Raw genomic sequence first — 17,718 nt, 5'->3', positions numbered from 1 at the left:
AAGGGATATTGAAAAAGAAAGCCAACGTTGGTGGCATCACAATCCCGGACTTCAAGCTCTATTACAAAGCTGTCATCATCAAGACAGCATGGTACTGGCACAAAAACAGACCCATAGATCAATGGAACAGAATAGAGAGCCCAGAAATAGACTCTCAACTCTATGGTCAACTAATCTTCGACAAAGCAGGAAAGAATGTCCAATGGAAAAAAGACAGCCTCTTCAATAAATGGTGCTGGGAAAATTGGACAGCCACATGCAGAAAAATGAAATTGGACCATTTTTAGTTTTTAAAGAACTTCTCTCTAGAAATATTTCATCTCCATACCAGAGGCCACATCACATGGGCGAATGGCTGGTTGTTGGTTTAAAACAGAGGAAATGCCCCCAAATATTTATAGAAAAGTGAAACCATTCCATTCCATCACCTTTGTTGAAGCATTTCAATTTTCTCCGTACCTTGGGTGTGCTCTCCCTAGCTCGCAGCTGAGCTAAAGGCACATTAAGTCTGTGTAACTGGGCTTGAAGGAAAGCTTGGAGACCATTTGTTCTCTTAAATCTCTTTGGTTTGCAATTGTCAGATTCAATTTTGTGCAGAAGAGTTCAGAGCGTCATTGAAAGTTAGGAAAAGGGGAAGAGAGATAGCCCAATCTGATAAATTATGTCAAAGTCAAAGTCTTCACCCTGTAGCGGTTGTAGCCAAGAACTATTTTTAGTCTGATGGCTGAGGGGTAGAGCATGTCACGGGGACACCTGCGTATTGATGCAGACTGACAGGGATACAGAGGAATTACTAGAATCTCTGCCTTGTATTTTGATGGAATGTTTTATTCCATGGGCAGACTTTGCAGGTAAGATGTACCATACTGACAATGGGAAAGATAAGCTTCCTATGCATATACTTGGAGGTGTGTCCTACTTCAGAGTCTGTGTATTAATGTCGTGATTCAAGTCACACCCTGTCGGCCTGTATTTTCACTCATCTAACAGATGGTAATTGTGCTACATTGGCTAGTTTAGTTAGTCAGAGGCTCGGTTAGTCAGAGGCTCAGCCCTAAGAAGGTATGATAACTCTGTTTTCTTGATTTGTTAAAAGGCATGCTTGCCACTGAGTTATTTTGAAAATGTTTAAAAATTATAGTTAGAGGGAATTCTGGGTAGGTGGTCAGCAGTCTGGAAGGCATAGTTATTTTTTTACAATCCTCTTACAAACATGGGGCAGTTAGATTGCAAAGCTGGAAACACATAGACAATGGTTAGAACAAAACCAGGAGACAAGGTATGTCCGCTTGAATCCTAAGAACAGATAGGACAGATCCTAGTGCCAAAAGTCCTGCCTGGTATCTGTGTGTAGCAGTAAGGAATAAAAGGAAGCAGCAGGGGGACTGAAAAACCACAGAACAGAGATCTGGAACAAGTCAACAGGTGTCCAGTGAAGAGCTTAAATATTGCCTGGACATGTGTGTTCCTTCTTTATTTACATTTTTTAAAAGCTCTTCTTGATTGTCCACAATCTGTCAGGCCAGTTTCAGATGTCAGAGAGACCACATCAAACAAGATGGAAAAGAGCTCTATATTATGTTTATTCTTTTTTTTTAAAAAAGATTTTATTTATTTATTTGACAGACAGAGATCACAAGCAGGCAGAGAGGCAGGCAGAGAGAAGAAGAAGCAGTCTCCCCACTGAGCAGAGACCCCAATGTGGGGCTTGATCCCAGGACCCCGAGACCATGACCTGAGCCGAAGGCAGAGGCTTTAACCCACTGAGCCATGCAGGTGCCCCTCTATTATGTTTATTCTTGTGTAGAGCTTTTATTCCAGAAGAGAAACACACAAATATGATTTTGGAGACATAGGTATGCTGAAGAAAAATAAAAGGGCAATGGGAAAGAAATAGGTAACAGGGGCAAAGAAATTGTTATTACAGAATAAATATTTATAAATGAATTCCATTGAGGGGGTGGCATCTGAGTAGAGAGGTAAGTGAATATAACTCCAGGGACCCAATTTTTAGAAACAGAATGATCAGGAAAACCTTTGCTATGATCTGAATATTTCTGTCACCGCCACCATGTCATATGTTGAAATCATGACCCCCAAACGTAATAGTATTAGGAGGTGCGGCCTTTGCAAGGTGCTTAAAGCATGACAGTGGAGCTCTTGTGAATGGGATTAGTGCCTTTATAAATGAGGTTCCAGAGAATTCTCCAGTCCCTTTCATCCTGTGAGGATACAGCGAGAAGGTACCAGTTTATGAACCAGGAAGAGAGCCCTCACCAAAACATGACCCTGCTGGTGACTTGATCTTGGGCTTCCTGGTCATCAGAACTGGGAGCAATAAACCTGTTGTTTGTGTACCACTGAGTCTGTGGTAATTTATTATGGCAGCCCTAATGGACTAAGACAGCCTTGTTGATTATTTGATACAGTGTTGAAAATTACTCACTTATATAGGTTAACTGTTCTGCTTTGCAATCTTGACATTCAGATTTTTTCCTTATCAAATACCAAAGGCTGCCTTCATCTAAGATCAGAATGAATAATTTTGATGACACAAATACCCTAGGCCAAAAAAACATGATATTATTTCCAAAACAAGAGACCCAGAGGAACTTCTAAGATTGGTGCCAGATTCAACCCTTTCATGAGACAGCCAGCTCTGCCACCCACAGGGTGTTAAGATGGCGACCATAGTTCTGTGCCTCCAGGTCTCACATAGATGTGATTTAATATAATAAGGAAAAATAAAGTCTGTCTCATCTCTTCTCTCTCCTGTCTCTTCACTCACTCTCTCCTTTTTCTCTCAAAAGTATTTAAATGAATTGTTTTATACATACAGAAAATGTACAGGTCCTAAGTGTGCAGCTTGATGTATTGTCACAAACTAAACATCTGATATCCAGCACTCAGGTCAAGAAGCAGATCATAGTTCTCACCTAAGAAGTCTCTCATAAGCCCCTTTTCCATGACTGCCTTCTCCAAGTGTAACTAGCTGTATCATTTTAAATCTCTAACACCACAGATTAATTTGCTTGTTTTGAACTTTATTCAGAAGAGAACCACATACCATGTACTGTGTTGTGTTCGCCTTTTTTCATTCCTGTTTTTGAGATTTACAGGCATTTTGTGTGTGTGTGTGTGTGTACAGTTGTATATTGCTTTCATGGCTGTGTAGTAAGCACTGTATTGTCCATTCTCCTGTTGGTGAACATTTGGATAGTGACCGGTTTTGTTGTGAGTAGTGCTGCATTCTAGTACATGTCTTTTAGTGATCATATGCCTGCATTTTTTTTTATATACTGTACAGATGATTTCATTTTTTAATATGGAGAAAAGTCTTGATGTTCTGTATTCTAATTCCTTTCAAGCTTTATTGACCAATATGGAGTCTTATGCCCACCTCCTATTTGCATCAAAACCTAGGACAGAAAGTTGTCCGTGGGGTGCCTAGGTGGCTCAGTGGGTTAAAGCATCTGCCTTCAGCTCAGGTCATGATTCCAGGGTCCTGGGCTCGAGCCCCACATGAGGCTCTCTGATCAGCAGGGAGCCTGCTTCCCCCCACCTCTCTGTCTGCCTCTCTCTCTACTTGTGATCTCTATCTGCTATCTGTCAAATAAATAAAATTTAAAAAAAAAAGTAGCCCATTATGTGCCATTAAATGTTCAACAACCAGCTCTCTGCATGAAGATTTGGGAAGTGGGGCTGATCTGTAGCATTTGTTAGTTTCCTTAGTGTAGATGCTTCCACCATGGTCAATTTCAAGGTGTCAGTGTTACATCAACCAGCTTGCAAAGCAGCTCTCCCAAACTAGTACAGGCCAGCTCCTGCACACCGCTAGCTCTCATTTCATTCACTGAAGCTGAAGTTTGGCTCTGCCAAAAAAAAAAAAAAAAAAAAGAGGGCCAGGGGAAGAGTGGAGAAGGTTCTTCTGTAGCAGCTAGTGTTTTCACATCAGTTATTGAATTATTATCATGGATAAATTAATAAAACACCATTCTCTTCCCAAGATTGTTCTTGTAAAGTTCTGACTATTGGTGAAAACTGGCCTTTAGACACTGTTAGGATAGACAAGACTTAAAATGTGGTTATAACCCAAATTCTGGCAGCTCAACACATAGGCTATTTCTCACTCACACCATGTCCTCTGGGGACAGTAACCCTCCAGGGCTACTGTTCTCCATGCAGTGATTCAGCAGTCTGGGTGCCTCTTGTGTTGGGACACAGTCATTTCAACACTCAGGCTCCATGGCCACTGGTGGAGCAAAGGGGAGCCACGACGGTGTTACATGGATTTGTAGGGACTTCAGCTCAGATGTGACTTGTCAGTTCCACTCTGAGGTCATTTGGCTGGAACTTGTTATGTGGTCCCTCCCAACTGCAAGGGCACTTGATAAATATGGGAAGACTCGTGGACTCTTTGATGCACTGTGTCTGTGTCTGCCACAGAGACCATCCGCTCGGGGCTGCTCATTTTAGTTTTGTTGTTAAGCCTTATTGAAATCATTTCTGTTTATTTCCATTCTTGCATTTATCTGAGTTAGTTAAGAAAATAACTGACAGCTGTACTCACAGAATTACCCACTAGTGATGCATTTTCTCAGAAAAGAGGAAAGAGAAGAACCTCTTCATTAAACAATAATAGGGTTCGTTGTAAGGAATACTTTCTGTATACAAGTAAAGGTGTTTGTGTTGGACTATCTCTAGTGTATAGAGTGGTTGAAGCATAATACTTATTTTGTAAACACCACAGTAATCTAGGCAAGTCACCAGCGGCTGCTAAAACCAGCCGGTTACAGGTTGTTGGGCAAGAGAAATATTTACGTAGTCTTTTTTTTTTTTTCTTATTAATACAGTATTTATTTGTCTTCCCTCTGTCAAACCCTGAGCCAACCACTTTCCCCAGGCTGCCTGGGGAGGTATAGGAAAAGGATTATACAGGGCAGATGAGACACGGGAGAAAGACCTATGGGAGGTGGAGACGGCTCCTTCACATGGCGAAGAGGATGAGAAAGACCACCATCAGGCAAAAGAGCCCCATGGCCTCCGAGAGGGCAAAGCCCAGAATGGCGTAGGAGAAGAGCTGTTGCTTCAGAGAGGGATTCCTGGCATAACCAATGATGAGGCTCCCAAACACAGTCCCAATTCCAGCCCCAGAACCAGCCACCCCTACCGTGGCAGCCCCAGCCCCAATGAACTTGGCTGCTGTATCGATGTCCCTTGAAATGGTGCTGGTTTGGAAGCTTCGGCTGGGAATAAGTGAGGTCAGGGGACGTGGGGCTGCCAAGATGCTGAGGCCCTTATAAGGTGCGTCATCTGTCAGTGTCTCGGGTGGTTTTAGCACCACTGCAGACAGTGATCGGCTCAACAGCTGAGAGGTGCTCCTGACCAAGAACGGGGTGGAGACGAACTTTGCACAGGCGTACATTTTCAGGGAATGAGGGGCTGTGGCAGGAGAGCTGCTCCCAGGGCCGAGGAGACAGAGAGAAAATATTTACGTAGTCTTAAAAGTGTCATCCACAGGTTATTACTTACAATGAGGGAAAGCTACCGTTAAAATGGAGAAATTGAGCAGACCTTGCCTTTTCCAACTAATCACATTGAATATTGTCAGTTACGGGACACAATGAAACCCCGTGCCTCATGAGATGCATTGAGAAAGGATGTATTGTCATCTGTGCAGGATTTCTACCAAAACTTAAGGTAATCATGAGGAAAAAGCTTGGGTGAAGCAAATTGAGGATCATCCTTGAAAAAATTCAGTTATACTCTTTTTTTTTTTTTTTTAAGATTTTATTTATCTGACAGAGATCACAAGTAGGCAGAGAGAGAGGGAAGCAGGCTCCCTGCTGAGCAGAGAGCCTGATGCAGGGCTCCATCCCAGGACCCTGAGATCATGACCTGAGCTGAAGAAGGAGGCTTTAACCCACTGAGCCACCCAGGCACCCCTATACTCTTTTTTTAAAAATGTCAGTGTGACAGAGACAACAGGGGGCTTAGTCGGTTGAGCATCTGACTCTTTCTCAGCTCAGGTCTCAATCTTCTGAGTCATGAGTTCAAGTCTCATGTTGGGCTCCATACTGGACATGGAGCCTACCTTAAAAAAAGAAAAAAAAATAAAAGAAAAAATATAACAAAAAAGTCAATGCCACAGAAGCCAGTATGTTGGTATAGATTAAGGGCATCTCCATTGTCATCAAATGCAGAGTGTGATTCTGGATTGGATTCTGGAAAAATGAAGCTATAAAGAATGTTTTTATGGGACAGTGTGGAGATTGATTATAGACTTAGTAATAATATTATATCAATGTTAAATTTTCAGATACGATCAGTATATTGTGGTTACATGGGAGAATGACTTTGGTATTAGGAGAAATGTGCTGAATATTCATGAGTGAAGTGTCATATATGCAAATAGCTTTCAAATGATTTCCCTTAAAATATATGCATATATTTCTATATATAAGCATGTGTGCTTGTGTACACAGCACACACATGTACCTGGAGATAGGGAGACAGAAACAGGAAGAAAAAGCAAATGTGGCAAATTTTAACTTTTGACTCCTATAGGTGAAGGTTATATAGGCCTAAATCTTTTAGTCTTGCAACTTTTCCACAGTTCTGAAATTTTTCAAAATAAAAAGAGTTGAGAAACTACTGTCGATTCCATTTATTCTGAAGTTTTATAACTCAATCCATTCTCTAATATTTGGGCCGAAGTCTTAATGGGATCAACTCCACTGTGTTTAACCTATACTTGTCTAGTAATCTGGTAAGAATTGAGCTTTAAGAGTATATGTGCTGCCGAAGTGAGCACCAAATTGAGCTTTAAGAGGAAGAATTCTTAACAATCAGCTCCCTAAGATGAAGATATGTGGAACAAGAGGAAGAGACTACCCAGAGAACTTCTCAGGTATGTGTGGATTAATATGGCATCAAGATGAAATTAGGATTAGTTTTTTAGAAGAAACAAGGGCATCAGGAAGAGTAAAGGCAGAGATAACTTCCCCCTTCATCATCAGTTTAGATCAGCCTGTGGTATTACCCAAAACTGGGGGAAAAAAATCTTTGTCTAATTCTTTAACAACACTGGTGATACCTGATATGCTTGTGTTATATGAAAAATGATTTAGCATAATCTGAGGTGCTAAATGAATGGGCTGTTTTTTTACAACAGGCCCTGTAATTTCATGGGAAGAGTATTAATGTTAGTTGAATTGATACAGAAAGATGATGAACTTCAAAAAGCTGAACTCAGATAAATATGTGTTTTCGGTAAACTATCGGAAACTTGAAATTCTGTGCTGGGAACTTCTGGGAGCATTCTGTGAGAAATAGGTTGATGGATTTGTAGATGCAATATTGATACTTACCATGCCTTTTATGAGTCCAAATCCTAATGGAAGAACAGTAGATTTGTGTGGGATAGTTTTGCTCAGAATTGAAAACAAGAGTCCTTATCGGGTTGTTCCCAGAAAGAATTGTTGCTCAAAGTAATCATTAAACGTTCAATTGTGGAAATTCTTGTGGATAACATGGAGAAATAAAAGGTGATATTTTAAGATTTTTTCATTATTTTGTCAGTGCCTTAAAGTATGGAATGAGCCTTTTAATTTTCCCTTAATTTTACTTTAGTTTTCTTTTTCTTTCTTCTTCTTCTTCTTCTTTTTTTTTTTGGTTCTGCTTTTGGAAACATTAAAAAATAAAGCCTTCATTATTTGTATTTTCATTATTTGTATTTGCAGTAAATATGTCAGGTAGGGCTGGAACGCTCTGGCTGCCACAGCTTCTCCTTAAAACACATGGAAAGGGTATCCGCACTGTTTGATTTAATTGCCAATATTTAAATAGCATTCAGTACAAGCCCTGGATAAAATGAGGGCAGGGGGACCCCTCCCAGGGGAGTAGCAGCTTAGCACAAAATGAAGATATCCTTACCTTAAAGTTTTTCTTTGACCTGATAGCTCATAGGTAGATATTGAATAGAGAATGACATGATCTGCACATAACCTTAGATGCAGAGCTTGAAATTGTCTCGCTGTTTGATAAGGTCCTCTGCTCCAGGACCTAACAGCATTCTGTCACCAGGGAACATGGTCCTTCTGCCTCCAGGGAGTCCTTCCCACCTGTGTTTGAAGAAACATGGGAACAACACTACTTGGGGGCTTCATAGAAGACACATGCATGGGACCAGAAGACCCTCCTTTCTGGACATTGTTCAGTGTACATCCTCTGCACCTAAAGGGCAGTCTCGGGTAGAGCACTGTCTCAGATTGAGGTCCTTGGGCCAGTAGCATCATCAACTCCTGAAGCTTGTTCGAGATGTTAGCTCTGGCCCCACCTACTGACTCGGAATCCCTGGGAGCAGGGCTCCTGGTAATTCTATGAAGTCTAAACTTAGAATTCCAATGCGGGGGGGACCACAGACATAGAGCTTTACACTTCCCTGAAGATCACCCTGATCACCTGTTTACCCTGCAAATAAGAGTTGTTCCCAGAGACTCAAATGAGTCAACACTTAAAATACAATAAGAAGTAGGTTCTTATACATGGAAATGTGCTACAAGGTAATTTCCTTAAAACATAGCATTATTAGATGCTTGGCAGTGAAAAGAGTAATATGAAGAGGCAGAGCTAAATTTTGCAGCATCTAGTGTAACTGCCATACACTTAAGATTTTTTTTTAAAATATTTTATTTATTTATTTGACACAGAGAGATCACAAGTAGGCAGAGAGGCAGGCAGAGGGGTGGGGGGAGCAGGCTCCCTGCTGAGCAGAGAGCCTGATACGGGACTTGATCCCAAGACCCTGAGATCATGACCTGAGCTGAAGGCAGAGGCTTAACTCACTGAGCCACCCAGGTGCCCTAAGATTTTTTTTTTTAAGATTTTATTTATTTGGCAGAGAGAGTGAGAGAGGCAACACAAGCAGGGGGAATGGGAGAGTGAGAAGCTGGCTTCCCACAGAGCAGGGAGCCTGACGCAGGACTGGATCCCAGGAATCTGGAATCATGACCTGGGCCAAGGCAGACACTTAACAACTGAGCCACCCAGGTGCCCCTACACTTAAGATTTTTTAGAAAAAAAAATTTTTCCTTGTTATATTGTAGGACATGATGTTAAGTAAGTTCTTCATTTGAGTTTTTTCTGTAAGGGTTACTTGCTTGCTTTCTCATTAAGAGTTCTTAAAGAGCTGAACAAAGGTTATATTAGTGTGTAACTCCTCAAGGGACCCTGTTATGTCTAGAATCACAAAAGGTTCAGTCCCTTTTGAAAAGAAGACATTGAACTAAACTCAGTCCTGGAACCTGTTTCTATGTTGATAAAAGCCTTTAACTGCCTTTCATTTCCTTAGACATGGCCTCTTGGCTAACATCAAAGCAGACAATTCATGGATAAGGAAACCTGTGGACTGGACTGAGGCATTTCTTGTCCTTATTGGGGCAGAGGTTTCTCCTGAGTGGGCAGAACACACTTTGTGATAAACTGCTCTGTTGTTTCTAGTCCCCCCAAATTCACTGGTGTGCTGTTAAATGTTAGCAAACTGCTGTGCAGGGTTGGGGTGGGGGGTAGTCCTGGACTGTAGCATTGGCTGATTTTTGTGATCTTAATCCTTCCACTGTGGCCAATTTCAAGCTTACCAATGTGATGTCGCTGGAGTGGAGCTGGGACAACCGGCTGTCGCTGTCCTGTGCCAGCTGGCCTGAGCATAGCACTGTCCAAAGTATGTCCTTCCCAGCCCTCTGAGATTGAAGTAGTTGGGAATTGAACTAGCCCTTGGTGGATGTGGGTAGGAGGGGAGAAATCACTTTTGGTTCACAGGCTTGGCCTATGGGGAGAGAGAGACAGAGCTCTTGGTTTTCAGTAGATGAGAAAATATATTCATGTGCCTGAGCCAACTCCTTTCCATGCTAATGTGTTGGCCCCTGTGTTGGGGAGCTTTAAAATTTTTGGATTCTAGGGTAGATGCAGCAAAAAAAACAAAAAGTCGGATTCTGTGTTTCTATTAAAATGATGAGTTCCGCCTCAAAGCACAAGGCTCAGAGGAACTTCACACCTCAGATTTTCACATACATGACTTTAGCAACCACCCTTACTCCCAGCTAAGGCTGCCCCAAGAGTAAAAAGCATGTGTGCAAAACAGCTCATTGTTCTAGAAGGCTGTTGCATAAGTACATTTGCTCTTGTAGGAAATAGTAAGAGTCTGCAGTCTAAGTAAAACTAGGAAGTAGCCTCCAGGGCAGCCTAATTTTTGAAGCAAACTCTTCCTTCTCAAAGAATCATGTTTATATACCAAGAGCAGCAAATATACATATTACTTCTGTCAGTACCTGAGTAACCAAGGTATTTGGAAAGAGAAGGAAAGGAATTCAAGTAAATGTTTAAAGAATGCTCTTTGAAGACCTGGAATCTGGAAAGTTTGTTTTGTAAATGTATTCATCAATTCACACAGCTCTTGAAATAAGACTGTTTTATGGGGGTAGGGAATGATGAGGCTTCTGAGCTATAGATCCATGTTGGAGTATGACAAAATTCTTTGTTGAATCTCAGTATCTCTCAACTTTGTATCTCCAAAAAGTCAGAAGTTTCCCAACAGAATCAAAGAAAACAAAGCTATAAAATCTTAATGAGTGGGTCGAGTGGAATCCAATAAAATTTCTAGGAAGAAATACTAGTATGGATGATATTAATATGGAGGAATACTAATATGAATACTAACATAGAGGAAAACTCCATATTAGATTTGATAAAATTTAACATCTGTTTTTGTTTTATTCACATTTTAAAAATTCCATCCTGTTTAAAGCAAGACAATGAGTGATAGGCACAAGAAAAATATTACAACACTTGCACGTTAATAAGGTAGGTTTATGAAGAGTTGAACTGGAACTCCTTGGCAGATTAAAAGATATGGGATGTGCCTAGAAGGTTTGTCGTGTCTTTGGTATTGTTGTAATTTGTGTTCATCCAGATGCAGATTCTAACACAAGTCTAATCTCTTGGAAGGACTCCCAGGAAATATCTGAGCAAGTAGAAGTTAGGAAAGGGAAGGACTTCAGTGAAGAGTATGTTATCAAGTGAGCTGCCCTCATGGGCAACTGGTACTCAGTCCTTCTGAGGAATTCCATGAAACTGGTAGAACGTGACTCTGAATTGTCCCAAGTAAAAAGGCAAGAAAACTGGTATAATGATTCTGCTCACTTTCTATCACTTGTTGAAGGTGGCTTCCAAGGTCTTCAACTATGTGAGACTACTTTTTTGCTTTAGCCTGATAGAAGCTCTTTGGCCAGAAAGTTTCAGGTGTTTGCAGTAAGGAGTCTTCACTGTGTAGAGGCAGGATATTCCTTAGTGTAGTGCCTGTCTACAGAAGTTTAATGCGAGCCCCTAATGTGAGCTCCCTTTGTAATTTTTAATTTTCTAAAAGCCAGTCAAGTAGATCCAGGTGAAATTCAACTTAATACATATTTTATACTAGTACATCCAAAACCTTATTTCATCCTGAAGCCGGTATAAAAATTGAGATATTTTTCATTTTTGCCCCAAATCTTTGACATTTGGCATGCATTTTACTTTGAGACCACATCTTATGTCTCATTTCACACTAATCACTTTTCAAATGTTTACTAGCCCCATGTGAAGAGTGAACTCTCCTGAACAGTGCAGTTCTAGGGGAATGGATTGGCATTTGACTTTCTACTGCATTGGTGGGGTGGGGGGGGGGGAGCATGTGTCAGTTATTCTTGGAGTAACCCCCGAAATTAATTCTATCCAGTAATATGTAAATTGAGTTTTTGGCCCAACCGATACTTTCTCAATTAGATTATATTCCTCTGATTTCTCAAGATATAAAACCCAGGAAATGCAATCTTCTGCTTATTTTACAGAAGTACTTTGATTTATTGACATTTGGAAAACTTTAACATTTTTAATGTCTTTGAAAATATGTCTCTACTGTTCTCATTAATATATCAGCATAGAGTTTTACTAGTGAAAAATAGGTGCTCATTTATCTTTTGCTTTCTCCCACCAGCAGCCAATTATTGATGGAATGCGTACTTTGGGCTATGCATGGTTTTGGCCCTGTGAGCGTTCAGTGAAGAGACAAAGGCTCTCTCTCTTCATGGAACTTACAGTTTGATGAGGCACAGTAGACAGAATACCATAGAAATAATTTCCCTGAAGAACAGAGTCCTTGTTCTGTTTTGTTTGTTTGTTTGTTGTTTTTTTAAGTCTTTATTATTTTAGAGTAGTTTTAGGCTCACAGAAAAACAAAAATTGGTTAAGATTTTATTTATTTGAGAGAGAGCTAGGGCCTGAGCAGGGGGAAGGGCAGAGGAAGAGGCAGAAGTAGACTCCCTGTTGAGCAAGGAGCCAGATTTGGGCTCCATCCCAGGACCTGGAGATCATGACCTGATCCAGAGGCAGACACTTAACCAACTGAGCCACCCAGGCACCCTTCGTTCAAAACAAAATTAAGAGGATGGTGCAGAGGTGTGCTTGTACCGTCCACCCCCACACATGTACAGTCTCCCCGCCATCAACATTCCCCACCAGAGTGTACATTTGTTACAGTTGGCAAACCTGCACTGACACAACCATAATTACCCACATCCCATAGTTTACATTAGGAGGAACAGGTGTTAGCAAATGGTTTTTAAATGGTGTTACTAAGCTTTATCTTATTTTCGTCAAATGCCATGTGTAAAACTCAAATATCATGCAAGTAATAAACAAGTTGGAAAGTGGTTGTTTAAAATACTCTTAAAAGAGGATTTCTCACTTTTCAGAACTTGTCACCTTGCAGTGCCTTTTACCTAGAGCTTTGATTCATATTCTTTGGACTAATTTACCGACACTTGTAGGGATTTACCTATACTGTAAAATGAGTTGCACTAAGTCTGGCTAGGAGGACATTTACACTGCCATATTATGGATCCTTTGGAATCTATGGGAATTCAAGCATTTTGCTTTCCCCAGGCTGTCAGATACATGACTGAGAATCATTGTTTGTGTCACCTTTCTGGCCTAAACTTTAGAGGCCTTTGAAAAGTAGCTGCCAGCAGGGCAGGTCAAAGACTTTGTATTTGCATATTTCCTGTTGAACCCTAGGAGGTATTTGAGTTGCTAATGTTAAAAAGGCTATGGTTTCTCTATTAATTAAGGTTGTTTTATTCATTGAGTGAAATGTGAAAGCATTTAATAATTTACAGATGATGTTTTCAAGCATAATTGACTTTTGAGGTTTGAGATGCTAAAGGAAAAATGATAACTCTAAGCATGGCACTTGGAAAGATTTTGCTTCAGCTGATTACATATGCAGGTTATTTCTGGAGTTATGCTAGGAAGATTCCTTTAGTAGGATTTAACTGGCTGAGTATAATAGGATGTTTTATTACATAATAATTGCCTTAATGGATGTGAGCTTTTCATTTGGCTATTGGAATAATGCTAATGTAACTCTAATTGAAAATATTACATTTAGTTTTAAACATCTTTAACACATCAGACTGGGTCAGTGGATTTAGTTATTGAAGATCCTCTGTTTTGTTTTCATAGATCTCATTTTCCAGGTTGTGTTGCTTTCTGAAGCTGCTTTAAGCCATTTCCCAGTAGATAAAGGTAGTTATTGGGTTCCTTTCTCTATATCTTCTTAATTTCTCAATGGTTGTGAGCAAAATAGAAAAGGACACTGTCATAAGTAAAGAAGACTTCATGGAAAGAGTGGGATAAAGAGGATTGATAGAAATCTTGAGCCTCAGGCTTTGCAGGCAGGCAGGAGTCAAGGGATAAAATAGGGATGACTTAGGTTGGAATTTCTAGAAGCAGACCCTGAGATGGAGGTTCTTGTGCGGTTGACTCAAGGAGGGAATGCCCTCCGGAGAAATATTTAAGGGAGTAAAGGAAACAGAATAGGTTTGAGGAGGAGTGGAGCAAAACAGGAGGGTTCAGGTAAAGTCTGGTTGGAGCTGGCTTCCACAGGGAGCTCTGGAGGTTTTCATCAGAAAATAGTTCTACCTGGAGGTATAGTGCCAGCCACTCATGCTCCTCTGTCAGTCAGTGCTTGGCTGTGGATTGCCTCTAGATGGGGCATAGCCTCCCAGGGTCTCTGGGGGAGGGGAGAAAGAGATTTACACTGGTCCATTTCCAGGGTGTAAATACTCTCCTCATGGCTTCTTTCAGGCCACTAGTGTGAAGTTACTGAATAGGAAGTTGAGGAGAAAGCTGAGTTTTAGATTGTACAACAAGCTCTTGTAAGCCAGTGCTAGCTGAATCTAGCAAATCTCCATTCCCAGCCATCTCCTGGAGGGGGGCTTGTTGTGTGTCGAGGGCAGTTCTGTGGAAAAAGGGGCAGTTGTAAGCTGATAGCAGCTGGGGGATAGGGGCACTGGCCCACAAAAGATCTGAGAAACATCTAGAGGCCGATGCAACATAGGAAACATGGAAAGCCTCACAGAGCAGGAACAGGAAGGTCAGCAGGCCGGCTCCTATTGCTGCCTCTGCTGCCTCTTTAGTGGTCCACTTGCCACCATTTTATCACTCACTGAAAATGCAGTCTTTTTTTTTTTTTTTTTTTTTTTAAAGATTTATTTATTTATTTATTTGACAGAGAGAAATCACAAGTAGATGGAGAGGCAGGCAGAGAGAGAGAGGGAAGCAGGCTCCCTGCCGAGCAGAGAGCCCGATGCGGGACTCGATCCCAGGACCCTGAGATCATGACCCGAGCCGAAGGCAGCGGCTTAACCCACTGAGCCACCCAGGCGCCCGAAAATGCAGTCTTGAAAGAAGGTAAGAATCGGTCCTGCCTAAAGCTCATGCCCCCTCTGATTCTACCAGAAAAGTATGAGGAAAGATGTAGTCCACTATCCTTCAGTAGTAGAAGGAAGTTTTAACTTCTATCAAAATGATACAAGACTGGGAGAATGGTGACTCCCAGAGAGGAAGCTGGGGAAGACTTACTAATGGGCAATGGAGGCTGCATAACATCAATGGCAAGATTTACTACATGTGGAGGGGAAGTTGGCATAATTGTAACAAAAGGAACTAAAATGTATCATTTTTTACTTAATGCTAATATTGATTTGCTGGCAGCTGTTTTAGCTACTTCATATAGGGTGGCAGAAATTGTTGGTTGCCTACTTCTCTACCAATCTTTTTTTCTAAACTTCCTCCTTGATGGCAGAATCCTACTATCTTTAAAAAAACAAACAAACAAACAAAAAGAACCTAAAAATTGTCACATAGTGGCTTTCCCAGCATCCTCTTCACCCATGACAGAGGCATATGACCCAATTCTGACCATTGAGTGCTGACAAGAAGTCTTTAGGGAGGTGAACCTTCTGGGAAGGATTCGCCCCTTATAAAACAGGGAAAGTGAAACTCCCAACACCTATTCTTCCTGCTTTGAATGAAGTCATGTGAGGACATGGTGCTTGGAGTTGTGGTAGCCATCGTGGAACCAGTGAAAAGCCAAGAAAATCTCAGAAAAACTGATAGGTAACCCTGACATGGCATTGTTGGATGAACCCCAAAGCTGCCCAATTTTGGTATTATTTCCTGAGACCTTACACATTCCTATTCTTTTATTTGGGGGTTCAGTTATGATGTTTTATGTTATTTCACAGTATCCTGTCTGGAATGGAGATATATATTCATTCATTCATTCAAGGGGTGGAGAAACAGACTCCATCTTCCTGGCAGGAGGAGGTGCAAAGTTCTGTTATAATGGATTAGAGAATTGCTGGTCTTTTTGTAGTCTGCTGCATGCTAATTCCCCATGTTGAATCAGTCAGTAATCCTTACCTGTTCTAACACTAAAATATTATTATTTTTTAGAGAGCATGTGAGCAGGGTGGAGGGACAGAGGGAGAGAAAGAATCTTAAGTGGGCTCTACTCTGGGCATGGAGCCTGACACAGGGCTCTATCCCATGACCCTGAGATTATGACCTGAGCCAAAATCAAGAGTCAGATCCTTAGCCAACTGAACCACCCAGGCGTCCCTCACTAAAATATTTTTAAAAACTCATCTCATTTCTCTCTCTCTTTCTTGCCAAAACTGATCCAAACCACCATCTCACCCAGCTGACCAAAGTAACTCCCTGACTGACCTCCCTACTTCCACTTGGGCTATCTCTAATCTATTTTCCACACATCAGGCATGGTGACCTTTTAAAAATATAAATCAATTCCTGTCTCTTGTCATTCTTCCTCTTCAAACAAATCTGTACTCCTTTCCATGGCCCACGTATCCCATAGTGATCTGACTTCTGTCCAGCTGCAGCCTTATCTGCCTCCTTTGAATTCCTGGAGCATATCATGCCCATTCTGTCTCAGGAACTTTGTAACTGCTGTACCTGCTCCCTGGTGTGTTCCTTCTCCAGTTTTTCATGGAACTTCTTTCTGAATACAACCACATCCTTAACTACCTGGGTCAAATAGGACTCTTCTGACTACTTTCTGTTGTATTGCTTTGTGCACTTCCTTAAGAATGCTGTTTGATTTGTTAATTTAACATATTTATTGCTTAGCTCTTCCACCAAAATGTGTGTTTCATAAAGTCAAAGACAATATCTGATTATACACATCATTGAGTAGTAGTCACTTATTAAATGTTCATTGATTCCCTCCAGAGCAAACCCTCCATGGAAGTTTTACTAAATAATGAAAAGTAACCTTCCTTTTCAAATGTGTTTTATTTGCCAGATTTTCATGGCACTAGACTCAACCACACATCATAAATATTGATCATGACAAATGATCTTTTATTATGGAAATGGAATTGGAATGGTCCAAAGAATTACCATCCCAGTATACGATGCTTCGTATCAAGTGATGACATTTACAGAAGAAACGTATTAGTACCTTGCTTAATACGATACAAGTAAACATTTTCCGAGAGGAGTCTTTGTCAGATAAAGGCCTCGGTAGTCAGAGCCTGGTTTTCCAAAGAAGAGAGCTCTCTGAAATTGAATTTTATTCGTGCTTCAGAAAGAAATGAAATCTCTCCATCATGAAAAATGAGTATCAGGTGCTTTTGATTTCCTTTTATCAGCTGCTAATCAGAAGAGATGAAGAGAGAGATGCAAGCTAATGAAGAAGCCAGCTGTTTGATAGGCAGTTGGGTTGCGGGAGGGTTCGTGCTTGTTAATGAGATGATGGCCTTGGGAAATACACTGTGAGAGGGAGGGATCGGGGAGGAAGTGGTACATTGCACAGCCTCTCCCTAGGTGGATCCCATCTCAAAGTGTTTATGCTAAAATGCTTTGAGTCGCAAAAACTACATTTTTTTAAAAAAAGATTTTATTTATATATTTGACAGACAGAGATCACAAGTAGGCAGAGAGGCAGGCAGAGAGGAGGAAGCAGGCTCCCCACTGTGCAGAGAGTCCGATGTGGGACTCGATCCCAGGACCCTGAGATCATGACCTGAGCCGAAGGCAGAGGCTTAACCCACTAAGCCACCCAGGCACCCCCCAAAAAGTACATTTTGAAGAAGGCACATCTGGTGTTTGGAAGATTCTAGAGGACCCTTTTAATTTTTATAGGTCCTCTATACGTTAGTAATGTTTCATTTCTATATGTTAGGAATTAGTCATACCCTCTCTTAGCATGAATAGTTTGGAAACACATTGCGGTGTACATTTGTCATTCGGAAGAGCTGCCAGATATCCACAGTCCCTCTTCTAGCTGGATGATTTCCTCCCTTTTGGATTCTGTTGATG

General features: G+C 41.1%; 2 protein-coding genes across 4 annotated transcripts in view; one reads left to right on the top strand and one right to left on the bottom strand.

Moving 5' to 3' along the window:
* Positions 1 to 17,718, top strand: part of PAK5 (p21 (RAC1) activated kinase 5) — a 295,578-nt gene that overhangs the window by 68,967 nt on the left and 208,893 nt on the right. The gene's annotated exons all lie outside the window — the stretch shown is intronic.
* LOC131808082 (ATP synthase F(0) complex subunit C2, mitochondrial-like) lies at positions 4,828 to 5,479 on the bottom strand. The gene has a single exon (XM_059134014.1). The coding sequence runs from the start codon at positions 5,423 to 5,425 to the stop codon at positions 4,988 to 4,990; it is 438 nt and encodes a 145-aa protein (XP_058989997.1). The 5' UTR covers positions 5,426 to 5,479; the 3' UTR covers positions 4,828 to 4,987.

This window comes from Mustela lutreola, chromosome 9, assembly GCF_030435805.1.
Source record: "Mustela lutreola isolate mMusLut2 chromosome 9, mMusLut2.pri, whole genome shotgun sequence".
NCBI lineage: Eukaryota > Metazoa > Chordata > Mammalia > Carnivora > Mustelidae > Mustela > Mustela lutreola.
The sequence above is the reverse complement of the archived record's forward strand: the minus strand, read 5'-3'. Positions and strand labels throughout refer to the sequence as shown.

Excerpts from the sequence above, each read along its gene's own strand:
- LOC131808082 (XM_059134014.1), bottom strand. The coding sequence starts at position 5,425 with ATGTACGCCTGTGCAAAGTTCGTCTCCACCCCGTTCTTGGTCAGGAGC.